Raw genomic sequence first — 16816 nt, forward strand, 5'->3', positions numbered from 1 at the left:
TTTTAAACTACTGATTAGATTTGTTTAATGTTATAGGACTGATCAAGCTTTTCCTTTCTGATTGAATTTTGGTAAACTATATTTTTGCCTGGGAATTTGTCCCTTTCACTAAGTTTTCAAATTCATTGGGTAAGGTTGATCATGGTATTATTTTATTAATATTTTAATCTGTCATATCTATAATATTTCCTTCTTTGGTTGTGGTTTTTAACAGTTATTTATATGCTACATGACTATCTGTGGAAGTTCTTCTTTTTGTGTGTGTATTTGTTTTTTTGTGGCACTAGGGATCAAACCAAAGTCCTATACAGGCTAGGCAAGTACTCTCCACTAAGACACATTCCCATGCTTTCATTTCTTATGTGCACTTAGGAAAAAAAAAAATTAACACTGGGGATCAATGATACAACTAATCCAAACAGTAAAACAATTTAGTAAAGAGGCAGGGTATAAAATTAGATACAAAAATCAATATTATTCATTATATAATATATATATATATATATATATATATATATATATATATATTTTTTCCCTATATAACCAGTTAGAAAATAAAAAGGCAGAGAAAATCTCCCACTTACCAGAAATAAAGAGACTTAAATATTCAGGGATAAAGTTAACTAGAAGTGCACAACACCTATAAAAGGGATATTTTAAAATACTACCAAAAAGATAGACTTGAACAAATGAAAACACATCCTCTGTTCTTGGAGATGTGTTTGGGGTCATGGCAAAGGGGTCAGTTCACCTTAATTAGTTAACAGCAAAACAATATCAATAAAAATCCAACACACTTTATTTTAATGGAGTCAGACAAGTTGATACTAAATTTCATATGGAAAAATAAACATGTAAGAATAGGCAGGAACACACTAAAAGAGAAAAATTACAAATGGGATGAACTCTACTGGTCATTAAAACATATTATTAAAGTCTCTAAAATTCAACAGTGTGGTCTGTCAAAAGTAGACAAGTAGACCATGGAGCAGAATATCAATCCCAGAAAACACAAGTACATATGGATCTTGCACTGAATCCTGAGCCAGAAAAAAAGAACATTAGTGAGAAAACTGGTGAATTCTAATAAAGTATGTAGTTCATAGGATTGTGTCAATGTTAATTTCCTAGTTTGATAACTGCAACATGGGTAGTTAACATTAGGAGAAGCTGGGAGAAGGGCTTAAGAAATGTCAAGAGGAGGCTCTGTGTCACACTAATGTGGACACGAGAAGGACCATAAATCATCACCGCTCATGTTCCCTTAACTGTTCTTACTTCAATACTGACTGAACTTTTGCTTGGACTCTAAAATACACATCTTTCAAATAAATTCTATTTCTTGCTGAAAACTAATACAACAAAAAGTTTTTAAAATTTTTCCATATATATATATATATATATATATATATGTATGTATTTTTTTGAGAGGGTCATTTGAGGTATGTCATATTAATACAAATAATACTTTTATTTCTTTCATAATAATCAGTACATTAGACTTCTCTCTTTCCAAGTCATTTTTGGCAAATTATATTTTCCTTAAAAAATTATCCTCTAGCCCAAGTTTTCAAAATTATTTGCATATAGTTGGGCAAAGTATAATTTATGACTCAATCCATTTTAATGTCTCATGGTTCTACCTTATTTCACCTGTGTTCTGTTATCATTTTATCACATATTTTTTAAAATGAGCTCTATTAAAATCTATCTTCCCATTTAAAAAATTAATTTCTTATCTTTACTTTTTGTCTTTTAAAAGAGTCATTTTGCATCTTTTTCCTAATATCTTGAGCAGTGTGTTTAAATTTTTAATTTTTTTGGTACACAATATTAGGGCTATGAATTTTCTTCTAGGCACTGCTTCATTTGAATCTGATAGGAACAAGTGTATTTTTAGGTATAAAATAATGCTCTTTAATGCTTTGCAGTTCCTCTTCAATCCAAGTTCAAGAGCTTAAAAACACTTTAGATTGCAGATGGACATTGTTTTCCAGTTATATTCTATTGCATTCATATCACTAAATGCCATTGGTACTACTTCTCCATTCTGGAATTTATGTATATACAATATACAATAAATTAGGGGGAAAAGTTCATGAACACTTGAAAATAAGGTGTAGTCACTGTTTTAGGGCACAGTCTAAATATATAAAATACTTTATTTAAATGTTCCCATGTTCTAGTTTTTATCACTTGATCTGTCATGAATTGATGATTGCATTAAAATCTCTAACATTGTATGTTTCTTCCTTATCTCCTATGGTTGGTAATATATGAATGGCTATTCTGTTATTTATTCAGGTATCTATTATATTTTCAGTGTTAAGTGCCTTCTTTCACATTATATAATGCTCTTTTTCTCTTTTAATTCTTCTTTAGTTCAACCTTTTCTGATATTAAAATCTACCACTGGTTTTCTTATTGGTTTATCTTGCTCAACCTTTCTGAACCATTCTGAATCTTACAACATGGAATTAATGTTTGATATTTTTGTCTTCTACTTATTGGTAAGTTTACTTTAATGTGACAGATTTGTTTGGCCTTATTCTAGTTTTAAAAAATAACTTATGTGGCTTGGTTGTGTATACATGTGTTTTTTTTTCTCATAATTAACAGTCTGAATTTTCCTTCTAGCAAACTATTTTAAATGCTTTTTCACAGAATCCCCTAAAATTCTCTATTTCTTAATTCCCTACTATAAGCAATGATTATTTATTCTCCCTACTATCTTAATAATGGGGCATAAAAGTCATTTTCCTATTTCTATATACAAAAGCTGCTAATTTAAATGCTGGTCAATCAGAAGCTGTTCAGCAAAAATAATGACTAAAAACACACTTATTTCACTTTTAGTTCTAGAGGACTTAGAAAACTTTGCTTACAGCATGGTACTAACGAGGTAGAAATTAAGGGTTCAGAGATTAGTGTGGGCCAGCTGAATTGGTTTTACTCTATGGATGGAGTACTTTATGCAGGCTTAAAATATCAATGACTGAAAAGGTTTAAATGGATCAACACAAATTTATTGTCACTACTGAGAAACAAACTAAAAATGCTTTACAGATAGTTAGTAACAACTTTGTTACTGAAGAACAGTATAGGAACAAGGACCATCACAATGTACATTAAATTCTACCAAAACAAGTACGTGGTTCCAAGGGAATAATCTCAGACTAGTATCATGCTAGAATATGTAAGGCAATCAGACAAGTCATGGGATAAATCTTATTCCCAATTCATTTCAATCTTAAACATATCAGTAGTTCCTACCAATAGGTGGGCTGGTTCTATTTCCCAGGGAAGTTGATCAAGGGAATGCAAACCTGTTCAGTTCTCAGTTCCAGCTTTGCACAATGGCCAAGCAGTAGCAGGGTTTCCATAACCACAGCTGAACTCAGCTGAAATACCACAGCTCTCCAAATCAACAAGCCAGCCCGCCACTACCATCTACCTCAAGCACAAGGGCCCATCGTTCCTTCTACCTCTCCCTGCTTTATATACTGGCCACACCAAAACATGTGCTGTGCTCTGAACAAAGCATGCTTCCACCCTCGGAAGACTTCAACTTCTCCATTTAACTCCTGTTCGTTGCTCGAGACTCAGAGTCATGTTTTTTTGACTCCTTCTTCTGCCCAGTTTTAATTAAAGTGCCCTCAACTGCACTGCCAAAATACTGATATTCTCCTCCCACACAAACCCCCAACATAATACTTGTTTTTCTACTCTCTTCCTCATCAGACTATGAACTTTATGAAAGCAGGAATTCCACAGTACTCAGCTCCTATTATGTATGGTTTGGCATAAAATGTATTCTTCACACATCCACTGAATAAAGAGCATTCCTAAAAGCCAAGACTTTAAGACAGCTGTTTTGCTAGCAAAGAGATGTCTAGCAAGATGTTTTTTAACAGTCCATCACTACCATTAACAACTTGAAATACATGTCGTTCTGGCTGAGAAATCTGTTGAACCTTAGTACACAAAGGACAATACTTCTCTTTTCTGTTTTTCAGTGTCTCCCTAAGTTGCTGAGGTTGGCTTTGAACTCACAATCCTCCTACCTCAGCCTCACACGATACTAAGGTTACAAGTGTGCACCACTACACCCAGCACAGGGCAGTACTTTTTTATTGCCACAGACTTGATTTTATTGTCTTTTCCTTTGCTCTGGCCACCTTTGAAACAAACAAACAAAAAAAAAAATGGGTTGTAATAAGACAATGTCCCAGAAATTGTCTATTTCCTTTCAATGATGTAGACAGAGAGAATGAATCCACTCACAATTAGCGGATACATAGCCTACCAGGAGCAACAAGCCAAAGGTTTAAGGGGTTTCAATAGACACCTGGCCCTGGGCCCATGACCCACAGTGCATTTCTTCCACGTATGGCCTCCAACAGTTCATTTGTATTGTGAAGAGGCAGCATAGGTACTGGTTGGGATCAGTCACTCTAATATCAAACAGATGAGCTTGAATCCAGGTAGACACTTCATAACTACGACTTTGAGCAAGTTAATCTGTAACTATTTCCTTACTTTAAAATGGATAAGTACCAACCTTAGTTGTTGAGAAATAAATGAAATGCTTATAGATGGCATATAATAATCACTTGGTAAATATTCTCCATTATCATTATTAAGGACAGCAGATAGGTTCTAGTGGTTTCAAAGGCATATATCTAAGGGACCCTAGAATATTCCCCTCTGGGGCAGCTACTCCCTTCCCTAAGAGGTTCCTGAGGAGGATTGGATTAGTGCCAGTGTTCAGCTAAATGAGGGACTAGGGCAATGACTCCAGTGGACCCGTTTTATTTGGCTGTCCCGCATGTGAGGTACCTTCCTGTGTTTAGTGCTAGTTTCCCATCCCCAGTGGAAGTTAAACACTGCAGAAGGCTTCTCACTTTCTACGGCTAGGACATGACTACTAAGCAGACCCACCTACCCTAGATATTGAATTAGAAATTAGTAATTTGAAGGAGCCAGGTACACATAAGGTCCCTTCTGAATGGAACCCCTACATGTCCAGGGCAGCATGCAGAGATGGCCAAGAGGGAGGGCCAGTGTCTAAAACCCCAGTAAGTCACAAGTGAAAAGAGCATGTGATGGGGGATGGTACTGTTCAAGCCTGACTTTTCATGAACAGCAGCTCTACCCTCTAGTCTACAGGGTAATCTCTTAGATTCTAATCTGATTAGCAAATCCTACCTTATGATTTGGAGAAACTCCTGGGCAGGATGGGCACTTGTAAAGAAGCATAGGAGACCCTGAATATGCTTTCCTCAAAGCTTACAATAATTATTAATGAATCTAAGTGCCTCATTCTAAACCCATGCTTTAAGTTGATGCACTAAGGTGGTAGGGCAAAGGAATTCATTAGCCTATGGACATCAATTAAAATAACAGGTAGAATCAGAGACAAGACATCCAGTCTGTGCTGGACTCACCTACCAACCAATCTGCCTGCTTGTGCAAATCGGAGAAAGTGCAAACCACTTCCTTCTAAAATTCTTCCTTTTCTGACCTTGCTCCCGATAAAGAAAGTAGTCTAACACCACCAGCATCATAAAGATCAACCCAAGGACTAAATATTCACAGTGAAAAGTTACTGCTGAACCCAGCAAGAACAACTTCAATGGTGACAAGGGTAACAGGCAGGTTTTATAGTAGTTCTCGGCCCTTGCTGCAGTTTTTAAAAGAATAGTCTGTTCCCTCTTTCTCTGATATAATTGGTCCAGTTGGGGAATTCAGCTTTTATTAATGCTCTCCAGGTGATCCCCATATGCACCTGGGGTTAAAAAAACCCACTGCTTCAGTGGACTGCAGAATGAGTGGACTCACAGGTAAGGGTGGTATACTTCCGTGGTCTTCAATGGTAGCAGGGGTTCAGAGCTGAGGAATTTTTGTTTGAAGAGAGTCTTTTAACACATTAGAATGTAAAGCTGTGTGTGAGTGGAGAGGCTGTAGCCAGAGTGAGAGTGCAAGGGGTAGAAAAGGGTTCTCCTGGGCAAGATGGGCACTTGTAAGAACAGGCGAAGACATGTGCATGGGAGGACGAGTGAGCAAGAAGCGCTGCCTAGTGCTGCCTCAGAGAAGGTGGAGGTAACCAGGATTTGGAATGGCTGTGTAAAAGCTCCTACCAACAGGAGAGGGGTTGACTGAGATTAAAAACGGAGCAATCCAATCTCAATCACCATGATTTGGGGGCGGCATCAGTTTGCTTGGTCATAAAATTTCTTCCATGGACTACCAGGAGGAACAAGATATAGAATCTATACACAGCAAAGCAGGTTGATTTTAAGTTAAACCTACCACGGCCATTTTAAAGTTTTCTAATATTTGCTTTCACTTTTCCAATGAAAAATATTTGACTGAACAGGCTGCAAGGGTCACAACTTTCAGAGAATGAAAACATTAATCTACATAATTCATATCATAAGGGGCTTCTTGATAATTTCTAGTAAAACTGAGTATTTCTGGCCAGAGGTAGTTTTAACTGATCTTTAAGGAGGAAAAGAAAAATTGGTGTAGACTGCAACAATTGAAATGACATTTAAACAACTCATCATAAACACCTAAGGAAACATATTACAGAACTCCTAGTACATCTCTGCAAATACAAGAACTCCTTAGCCACACATTATCTTCTGAAAGGGGACTCGGTTTCCTAGGCTTTGGCAACAAGCTAGGATCCAGCCTAATTACTAAAAATAAAATAGAAAAATGGTCATTAAGTCTTTTCGAAGCTTTAAGATTACAGTATCATTCTGAAATGTTGAATCCAGAGTCAGACAACAGAAATAGCATGATATTGCTGTTAAGTTTCCAACCCCTGAAGACTCAACTAGCTGCAATGTAAAACAAAGACAAAAGAATGTTAATGGAATTGTGGAAAACTCATTTTTGTATGCTCTGAGGTACTGAGATAAAGCATTAGCAGATGATTACCAAAAACTGAACAGATATTGATTATATGTATGCAATGTACCCTAGGAGTTTTTTCCTTCCTTTTTTTTTTTTCTTTTTCTTTTTTTTTTTTTTTTTTTGGTACCAAGGATTGAACCCAGGGGCACTTAACTAGGAAGCCACATCCTCAGTCCTTTGTTAAGTCTGGCTTTGAACTTGCTATCCTCCTGACTCAGTGTTCTGAGTCACTGAGATACAGGCATGCACCACCACACCCAGCCAACTTTTTCATTTTTATAAGCCACACTTTAAAGGATTCATCATTATCATGCTGGATACGTGATATTCCCTTGAAACTAAGATTTAATGAACAAATATGTTAAACCAATAAGTGGTAGTATCTTATACAAATAATGTTTTTACTATGAATTGTGAAAATGACTATCATTCAAAGGCTAAAAATCTACTGCTATATTTATACCCATTTAAAAAAGGTTATTTCCGTCCACCTGAATATGGCCTTGATGCCATTCTCCTCCATATCATCCTTTCTCGATATTTCCAATCTTTCAAGTGCTCGTGGAGGAAAAAACATGGGAAATGAAGACATGAATAATTTCTGCAAAGCAGCATACACAAAACATCCCTTTACTTATACAGGGAAGAAAAGAGCGCCTCAGAGCTTAGGCACCATTTAAAACATTTCATTGTGGCAAAGCCTGTGGTTCTCAGATGTTGGCATGCACAGGAAGGCAAGCTAAAGGCTTGCTGGGCTAATCCTGTTTTTGATTCAGTAGGTCTGCCAATGAAAACAAAATCTAGGGACCATACTCTGAAACCTCTGCTCTATGCATCTCCCCTTCTCCTTTTGCCTTCCCACATCTTTATCGCGCCAAGATGAGATGGTCAGTGAATATAAGAATGTTTTAATATTACATCAGGATCTTCCAATACTATACTTTAGAAATTTCTTAGTCACCAAATCTGACCATTGTGCTAAATGATTTACACAAAATTTTTTTCTTTTGACCATAATCTGTTTTACCTGGCTTATTAAAAATCTTATAATCCACACTCCAACAACATTGCTCATCATCTTTATTTTGCTATCATAGTGATGTTTCCAGGAGAACACATCTGTGTCCTTTGTTTAGTGCCTGGTGGTAGAACTTAACATTTTCCTCACCTTTGCCTTCTATTGTAGTTTTCTTTTCTTTTTATTTTTTTAAAATATTATTTTAGTTATACTTGGACACAATACCTTTATTTTATTTATTCATTTCTATGTGGTGCTGAGGATCAAACCCAGTGCCTCACACATGCTAGGCGAGTGCTCTACCAGTGAGCCCCAACCTCAGCCCCTCTATTGTAGTTTTCTGATGGATTAGGAACTCCACTGACCATTGCCTGCAAGAGTAATTCTGCTAAGAGGAATAAGAGATAAGGAAATACTGACAAGTAAAATTGGCAGCTCAAGCATCAGCAAAGAAAGCAGCCGACAAGAGCAAATTATCCCCGCCACCATCCCACAACCCATGACCCATCTAAACTATATCTCAACCAGATTGCATCCACAGCTGCTAGTGTAAGCCACTCTGCTCTCAGCTCAGGTAAGATTCACAAGACACGGGACACTGCATATAGCTTCTAATGTGGAGACTTTCACACGGCCTTCACCCCCAGGAAGTGGGGGTAGGAAACTGTGGCTTGGAACCACAGTAATGAAAACCAAAGAAAGCAAAGACCTAAAATGAATCATGCATCACCAGGAACCTTCACCCAGAGCCCAAGTGAAGCACCCAGCACATCAGCGAAGACTGAACCAGTCTAGCTCCTTTGTTGCAACACTTGCTTTCTCAACTCCAAGTGGCTTCAGGGATAACTCAGCAGCATCAGAACTTTCTGGGCCAAGGGAGAATGATATATAGCTATGTGCATAGCATCTCTAATCCCGAAATGCAGAGCTATGTCAGATTAAACTATCTGAGATTCTTAACTAGTATAATTACTGTTCTAGGTGTTGAGCTTTACTTAACAAAGTATGCCAACCACAAGCACAGCAGATTAAGCTTTACTTCAGCTTTGGGTCATTTGGCTGCAAGAACTAGCTTGCTTGGAGCCTATTTCACAGCCCCAAAAAACAGTATTATCTGAAATCTGTAACTGAAATTGATTTCTAAAAAACTCAAGGCTAAATGTGGCCTATTTTCCAACCACCTACCACTCAGTAAAAATTATATTCTGCCTCCTCCACATTTGGAAACATGTAAACAGCTACTAATTTCCTCTTCTCATCAAGCCTTACCAAAAAGTGAAACAGAGTTTTGACAAAAATTAAGTTTTTCCTTTAAAATATTGCATCGGAGAAACAATGTGAAATTCCCCTAAACTCATAAGTAAAACTTACTTTTTTATGAATGGTCCTCATGCAAGTGGATAATGTCTTGACTTCTGCCCATTGTGGAACACACATAAGAGCAGAGTTCAGAGAATTTGTGTAGCCAGACCCAGAAATAAAAACCATGAAACTCAGCTTCAGTTATACTTTTGATCAGATCAAACATGTGAGCTCATGATTATTCTCAAAGTATGTTCTGCTTTCATTTTTTTTTCAAAACTGATTACAAAATCTGATTTTGAAACTACATCTTTTCTCAAAAGGCAACAGATTAGTCTTAATTTATAACATTATATATTAAAATTTAAGATTTAAAATACACTTGATTCCATGGCAAGCCTCTGGCATTGGTTAATACAAAAAAACAAGCAGAATAAGTTGATTAATAATTTTGCATGAACATTCAGCACCTTAAAATGAGAAGCACAATTTGCCACCCTGTACTGGAAAGTATTTGTGTGCTTAAATTTCTATTCTCACAGTCAACTAATTTTATCTTCCCATTTATTACAGGTAGATGTTGCATTCTTGAGTGAGTGCTGTTGAAAGTATTCAAACTGTATAGCAAAGCATGCCCAAGAAAGATAATAAACATTCATGGCAAACTGTTTCATAAACATGGGTCTAAGACTGATTATTTGGGTCTACAAAGGAAAAAACAGATTATAACCCAAGGGAGAAAAGTCTGAAACTATGGAATTTTAGTCCTGACTTAGTCATGTGATAGGCAAGTCACTCAACTCCATGACTGTTTTCATCTCTGTAAAATGGCATAACTTCACAGAGATGTTTAAAATGTAAATAAGGCTGCATATATAAATTATTTTAAATCATAGGTAGAAAGGTAGGCAACATGTCATTAAAAAAAGATGCTGGAACACCTTTGCACCTGAACTGTAGAGGTCTTACCAGGTCATGACATGACCAATCTCTGCATGAATCACAGAGCTTGGCACTAACAAAAAAGTTATATCCACAGATTTCTCCCTTAAATCAAACTATGTAGGTTGGATTAATGTGCCTCTGGCCACTATGGGGAGACTGCACACGGCCACAAAACCTACCTTCTTCATTAAGAAAATTCAGCAGTGCCATTTTATATCCAACAGACATTACATTCTCTATATTTCTTGAGTATAGCCTTAGACTTCTGTCGGTACACTCACTCCTGCCTGAGAGCCAGGGATGATTCCCAGGGTGCTGGGCTGGCTTCAGTCATTCCAAGAACTCCACCAGCCCCTCCCTCATTTTCCTTGTTATGGTTAACTGTCATGTTCTCAGTCTTACATAAAGTGCTATGTAAACTCATCTTCAAGTTCCCCTTTTCAACTAGATTCATACCTGTCCACCTGCCCACCTCATTCACCAAGAGTTTCTACTGATAAGAACAACAATTTTTAAAGGGTACACAATAAAACAACCCACTATTACATTCTGTGTGGGAGGAAGAGAGAATCACACTTTGGGGGAAGGAGGTGCTGCTCCACTCAGCACCTCTTTTTAAGACAGAAAATATCCAGGTGCTGGGGTGGATGGATGCTCCTCTCCCATGTGACCATAGTGGTGAGCATTTAACAAACAGTCTCCATGTATTTCAGAGTAAAAACACTCAATTCGTACAAAAAAAAGAGCCCTTCTGTCAACCAGGCCCCTGAATGACACTCTTGATAATACTTTTTGAGAAAGTGTGGCTTTTCTCCAGCAGCTCCAGGCAATCACTTATTCCTCATTTTGACAAAGTAGCTTCCAACTTCAGGCACGACTGTATATCTACCTCTGCATGCAGCTGAGCCGTCATAAACACGCCAACTATAAAGGTATGTCAAAAAGACTCTTTTTCTCACCAAAGCATGGCCCCGAAAAGCCATAATTATAATAGAGTATAAATTTCTGCTATAGGTTACTGACTTATAACACTAGCAATAAAGTCCAACTTAGAACATAAAGGCTTACACTGTAACATGAAGCAGACACAATTCATGACTATTTTAAGTTTGCTGTATACCTAAACCATCTTCCTCATCTTTAAGTATGGATACGTCCTCTTTCACTAAAACATAAACTTTGAAGATGAGGTGAAGTACCATGCAGCTGCTGCTGATCCCATTAGATCATCTGCAGAAAAACTGAAGTTCCCAACGGCCACACTGCTGGTGTCTCTTTTTAGAACATGACACATACAGCTTATTGGCACGCTGAATGAATCAAGACCTGGCTCCAAGGTGAACCTAATCTCCTGCAAACACAATTCCATTCAGGAATGTGGAACTGGCTGCAAATTTGGGACTTCATCAAGTGATATTAAAAGCTCTTCACAAAAGGTATGCAAAAGCAGTTATCAGTTTTTCAAGAACAAAGACATACCTGCAAAAAAGGCAACAGCTCTGTAAATGGAGCTATAGGTAAATGGTGGGATAGCAATAATGTACCAGATGGGGCATAATAGGATGACCTTTTTTTTTTTCTTTTTTTTCTCTTTACATTGTTGCCTCAATACTTCACTAGCTTAAAAAAAAAAAGATTCCCACAACATGATTTTCTAAGAGTTTGCAGCTGTGTGAGGAGTCGTCCATCCCGGTGATAAAAAGACTGGAAAGGACTACACGTTAGGAAGGCTAATGCTTCTTTCAACACCAAGTCAGCTCCAGGTGGGTGAACAGTGCTCTCTAGCTGCATCCAGGACTCTTTTCTTGTGGCATTTTAAAAAATGTAGCTGTAATTGAGTCAGTGGCTTTCTCTGTGGCAGAGGTCCTGACCAACCACTCAGGGTGTGGAGTCTTCTGGGCTTGTGCTGCTGGTGTGGCTGGCTCCATCACATCCAAGTGAACTGGGTGCAACAATAAAAGCAACAAGGAAAACAATCAAGGGGAGACAAAACAGAATGAGAAATCAGAATGAAAAATATTTGGAAATAAAATTTTTTTAATCCTTACATTTCGTGTCCTGTTAACCAAGTGGCCCCATAAAGTTTTTTCCTTCATTCATTCACTCACTCAATTCATGCATATGTACATTCATTCCATTTTGAAACACAGCCTAACTTGCTGAGGCTGGCCTCAGTCTTGTGATGCTTCTGTCTCAGCCTTTTGGTTTCAAGTAGCTGATATTACAGGCATGTGCCAAGGTAACCGGCTCTTTTTTCTTTATGGAAACCAAAAGGCAAGTAAAACCTGAAAAGAAAAATGGGTTTAACTGAACCAATTAATAAATTGGGCAGTACAGATTCATAGTGTAGTAAACATCACTTATTGAACACTTAAGTGCCAGGCACTATATATCTCTAAATACTGAACACTCATGACCCTATTTCTTAATGCAAACTCTCAGAAGTATAAATAATCACTTCCATTTTCTGGATCAAGAAACTGAGGCATGGAGAGATCACATAACTTGTTCAGTAATTCAACAAAACTGGTTAAGTAGCAACAGATACTTGATCTACATCCTGTGCTCTTTATGCCATACCTCAGGCTACCACTCACTCCATTGAGAACAAATATAAAAAAATACAGTAAAGTTTAAATTTTACCCTATCACTCAATAATCCTACTCTCAGAAATGTAACCTAGAATAGTAATTTTCAAATGTGAATCGAAAAATTAACTTAATGGGTCATGACTAGTATTCCCTTTTTCTTTCCTCAGTGAAAAAAAAGAAAATATCAGAACATACCCTGAATTTATTTCAGATTTACATGTACATCACAAACATATTCAAACACAAATTTTTTACTACAGTCAATAAATATAAAAGCATCTTGAAAGCTCTTACTTTACAGCACATACATAAAAGTTTTTAAAATCAATGACTGTGTAAAATGTATTTGGAATCTCAACCATAGCAGCAAGAAATACATATGAACAGTTCAAATCTATCTTTATGTCTCTCTCTCACTCTAACACACACACCCCCACACACAAACTCATGCATACATATTCATATTTAACAGAACATAAAATTCACCACAGTGAAACATTAACCCTCAAAAAAAATTGGTGTTTTTGTGTGTGTGTGTGTGTGTGTGTGTTCCCTTTTAAAATTTTAATTTAAAATTTTTTGCAGAAGTGGGGATTAAATTCAGGCAGGGCCTCACCCACGCTAGGCCAGCATTCTACCCAACCCTGGTACTGAGGATTGAAGGCAGTACCTCACATATGTGAGGCAAGTGCTCTACCACTGAGCCCCAGCCCTAGCCCCCAATTGTCATTTTTTTATTATGATAAAATATTCATAATATTTACTGTCTTAACCATTTTTAAGCAGAGTTTAGTAGTATTAAGTTCATTTTATACCATCACTGCATCTACATTGCCAGAAATCTCAAACGGCAACTCTGCAACCATTAAGCAATAACTGCCTATTCTCTTGCTTCCCTGGGTTCAATCCCCAGCACTAGAAAAAGGGGAGGGGGTGGGCACCATGTGTTTACTTTGTGAAGAAATGGAATTTGCATGCCAGCAGCTCTGATTTACTACTCTGATAAAGAAAATAATTTCAAGGAAATGAAGCCTGGTTTTCAACCAAGTTATGTTCCTTTAAGCTACTTAGTCTCAAATTTGGGAGAAAATAATCTTTTTTTTTTCTTTTCCAAGTACACTCTTAAGAGCATATTCAGAAGTTCACTTTAACATGAGATACAGACTTGCTGGGCAATCCCTATCCTGGGTATCAGTCTTGGAAGCAGGTTTGCATGCTTACTCACTAAGGTCCAGGGTATGGCTCTGTGCACTAGATACCTGCATGCAATAAAGGGGTGGGGGGAGATTAAAAAGAAGAAAATAAAGGTGCTGCTCTTTCAAGAAGGTTCTACATAAATAGCATTATGAAAGGGGCCTTTTCATGGCCTTTTGTTTCTATTAGACAAAAAGACAAAGAAGACTCATTGTTCCTTCTCACTCTTTACCTCTATAGCCTTATTAATATCTTTAAATTCAGTCAATTTCAACTCAAAACTTTCTACCAGTGGGGGAGGGAGGAAAGAGAAAAGATTTGTGGCTGCATGTTTAAGAAAGAAGCTGAATTCATCACAATGACAGGGGAGAGTGTTGGCAGAGATCTGAGCTATTTATTCTTTTAGGAAAATCCTATAAAGAATGACACAAGGAAGCCTCTATCTGCAGTCTTGTTCATCACACTGGTGAAGAGTCCGATAACAGATGTATGCAGGAGCGTGATTTAGTGCCAGGAGCTGGCCCCTGATGTGTATTAATACAGCGGCAAAGCAGGACGCACCTCTCTTCATCACTCATTTCTATAAAAGAGGTGGAATCCGAGATGGCCCGATGTTAGGCAGAGCAAGCCCATTTGTTCTACTGACTGATGGCGCAGGCTTGGGCTATGTCCTTCACCTCCATGGGGCACTCAGGTTGTAGGTAGAAAAAAAAAAATGCTCAGTGAAGCAGGGCTTAGTCAACAAGTGAGATGAGAGCAGTTGGGTTCAGTAGGGGAAATGTTTAACACTAAGGTCTTGTTTAATTCCCCCACTACATTTCCTGATTTGAATATGGAATAAGTATTTTATACTCATCCCAATGGCTCTGTTTTTATAAAGAATTAAAAGCTAAAAAAAAGAAGTTGATATTAAGGAGAAAAAAAGATAAGAGAGGAAGTTTTGTTTAATACTTCAAATACCACAGACTGGATGAGGACATGGGTTTTGATGCAGGGTCACAATCTGGAACCAATCCTGCCGTATATTAAAAACCAGAACATCCACCGTGTTTAGAGGGCAGCTCTATAGGCGCTAGACTCTAATATTAATCAATCACGTGAACTTGCAGAAGTGATTTAAGCCTCAGTTTTCTCATGTATAAATGGGAATAAAAATAGCATCTATCTTATGAAGATGTTGCATAGTTTAAATGAAATAATGCATGCAAAGGGCCTGGCCATATGGCCATATGAAAAGCACTATATAAACTTATCATAATCATTAAACCTATAATTTAAGATTGTCCTATATGAACCACCAACAGGTAATCATCTCAAACAGAAGCTCAAAGAGGTTGATACCAGAGTATGCTGAAACTCACTAAGTAAAGGCAGGCAGGTAGAATTCCATACCTGCCTAAGGTTTACTCTTCATTCAGCTGTCAATCATGCTATACTTGTATGGTACAGACTGAGTATCCCTTTCTAAAGATGCTGGGACCAGAGTGTTTCCGATTTGAGACTTTTTTTTTCAGATTTTGGAACATTTGCATATATGGAACATTTAGGGTGGAACCCAAGTTCAAACAACAAAATTCATTTTTATTTCATGAACACTTTATATGCATAGCCTAAAAGTAATTTTATACAATATTTTTACTGCATCTGCATTTTGGCTGCAACCTGTCACATGTATGGTGTATCACGTCAATGCTCAGAAAAGTTTCAGATTTTTGGCCAATTTGGAAAGCACAGTATGGAGATTCCTGGGAAAGCTGGGAATAGAACCCCATTTGACCCAGCTATTGCCCTTCTCAGACTATTCCCTGAAGACCTTAAAAGAGCGTACTATAGGGATACTGCTACATCGATGTTCATAGCAGCACAATTCACAACAGCTAGACTGTGGAACCAACTTAGATGCCCTTCAATAGATGAATGGATCAAAAAAATGTGGCATTTATACACAATGGAGTATTACTCAGCACTAAAAAATGACAAAATCATGGCATTTGCAGGGAAATGGATGGCATTAGAGCAGATTATGCTAAGTGAAGCTAGCCAATCCCTAAAAAACAAATGCCAAATGTCTTCTTTGATATAAGGAGAGCAACTAAAAACAGAGCAGGGAGGAAGAGCATGAGAAAAAGATTAACATTAAACAGGGACGAGAGGTGGTAGGGAAAGGGAGAGAGAAGGGAAATTGCATGGAAATGGAGGGAGACCCTCATTGTTATACAAAATTACATATAAGAAGATGTAAGGGAAAAGGGAAAAAAAAATCAAGGGAGAGAAATGAATTACAGTAGATGGGGTAGAGAGAGAAGATGGGAGGGGAGGGGAGGGGGGATAGTAGAGGATAGGAAAGATAGCAGAATACAACAGTCACTAGTATGGCAATATGTAAAAACGTGGATGTGTAACCGATGTGATTCTGCAATCTGTATACGGGGTAAAAATGGGAGTTCATAACCCACTTGAATCAAATGTATGAAATATGATATGTCAAGAGCTTTGTAATGTTTTGAACAACCAATTAAAAAAAAAGAAAAAGAAAAGTTTCAGTTTTTGGAGCATTTCAGATTTCAGATTTTTGAATTTGGGGTGTTCAATCTGTATTTTCTAAGGAGAATAAAACAATTTATTATGTGCTCAATATCCAATGTATATTTTTAACAGTACTGGATTTGAACCCAGGTCCTTACATGTGGTAGGCAACGCTCTACCACTGAGCTACATTCCCAGCCTTTCTTTTAAATTTTATTTTGAGATAGGGTATCACTAAATTGCCCAGGCTGGCCTTAAACTTGCAATCCTTCTACCTCAGTCTCCCAAGTATCTTAATATCTGACATTTTTAACA

The 16816-nt window shown here is 37.4% G+C and overlaps 1 protein-coding gene across 5 annotated transcripts in view; it reads right to left on the reverse strand.

The window, feature by feature from the left end:
• Positions 1-781: 781 nt before the first annotated feature.
• The window catches only part of Gpatch2l (G-patch domain containing 2 like), a 58707-nt gene continuing 42672 nt past the window's right edge, over positions 782-16816 (reverse strand). For 4 of the 5 annotated variants that reach the window (XM_046440789.2, XM_046440792.2, XM_058577872.1 and 1 more), the window contains one exon: positions 782-12131. In XM_046440789.2, coding sequence (XP_046296745.1) covers positions 11971-12131 — 161 coding nt within the window. In that variant the 3' untranslated portion in view covers positions 782-11970. Of the gene's footprint in view, positions 12132-13477; positions 14556-16816 lie in introns of those variants that run through there. The other variant, XM_058577874.1, reaches the window with a different exon arrangement.

This window comes from Marmota monax, unplaced genomic scaffold (genome assembly GCF_021218885.2).
Source record: "Marmota monax isolate L192 unplaced genomic scaffold, Marmota_monax_Labrador192_F-V1.1 WCK01_AAM20220418_F8-fsc00017, whole genome shotgun sequence".
Lineage (NCBI taxonomy): Eukaryota > Metazoa > Chordata > Mammalia > Rodentia > Sciuridae > Marmota > Marmota monax.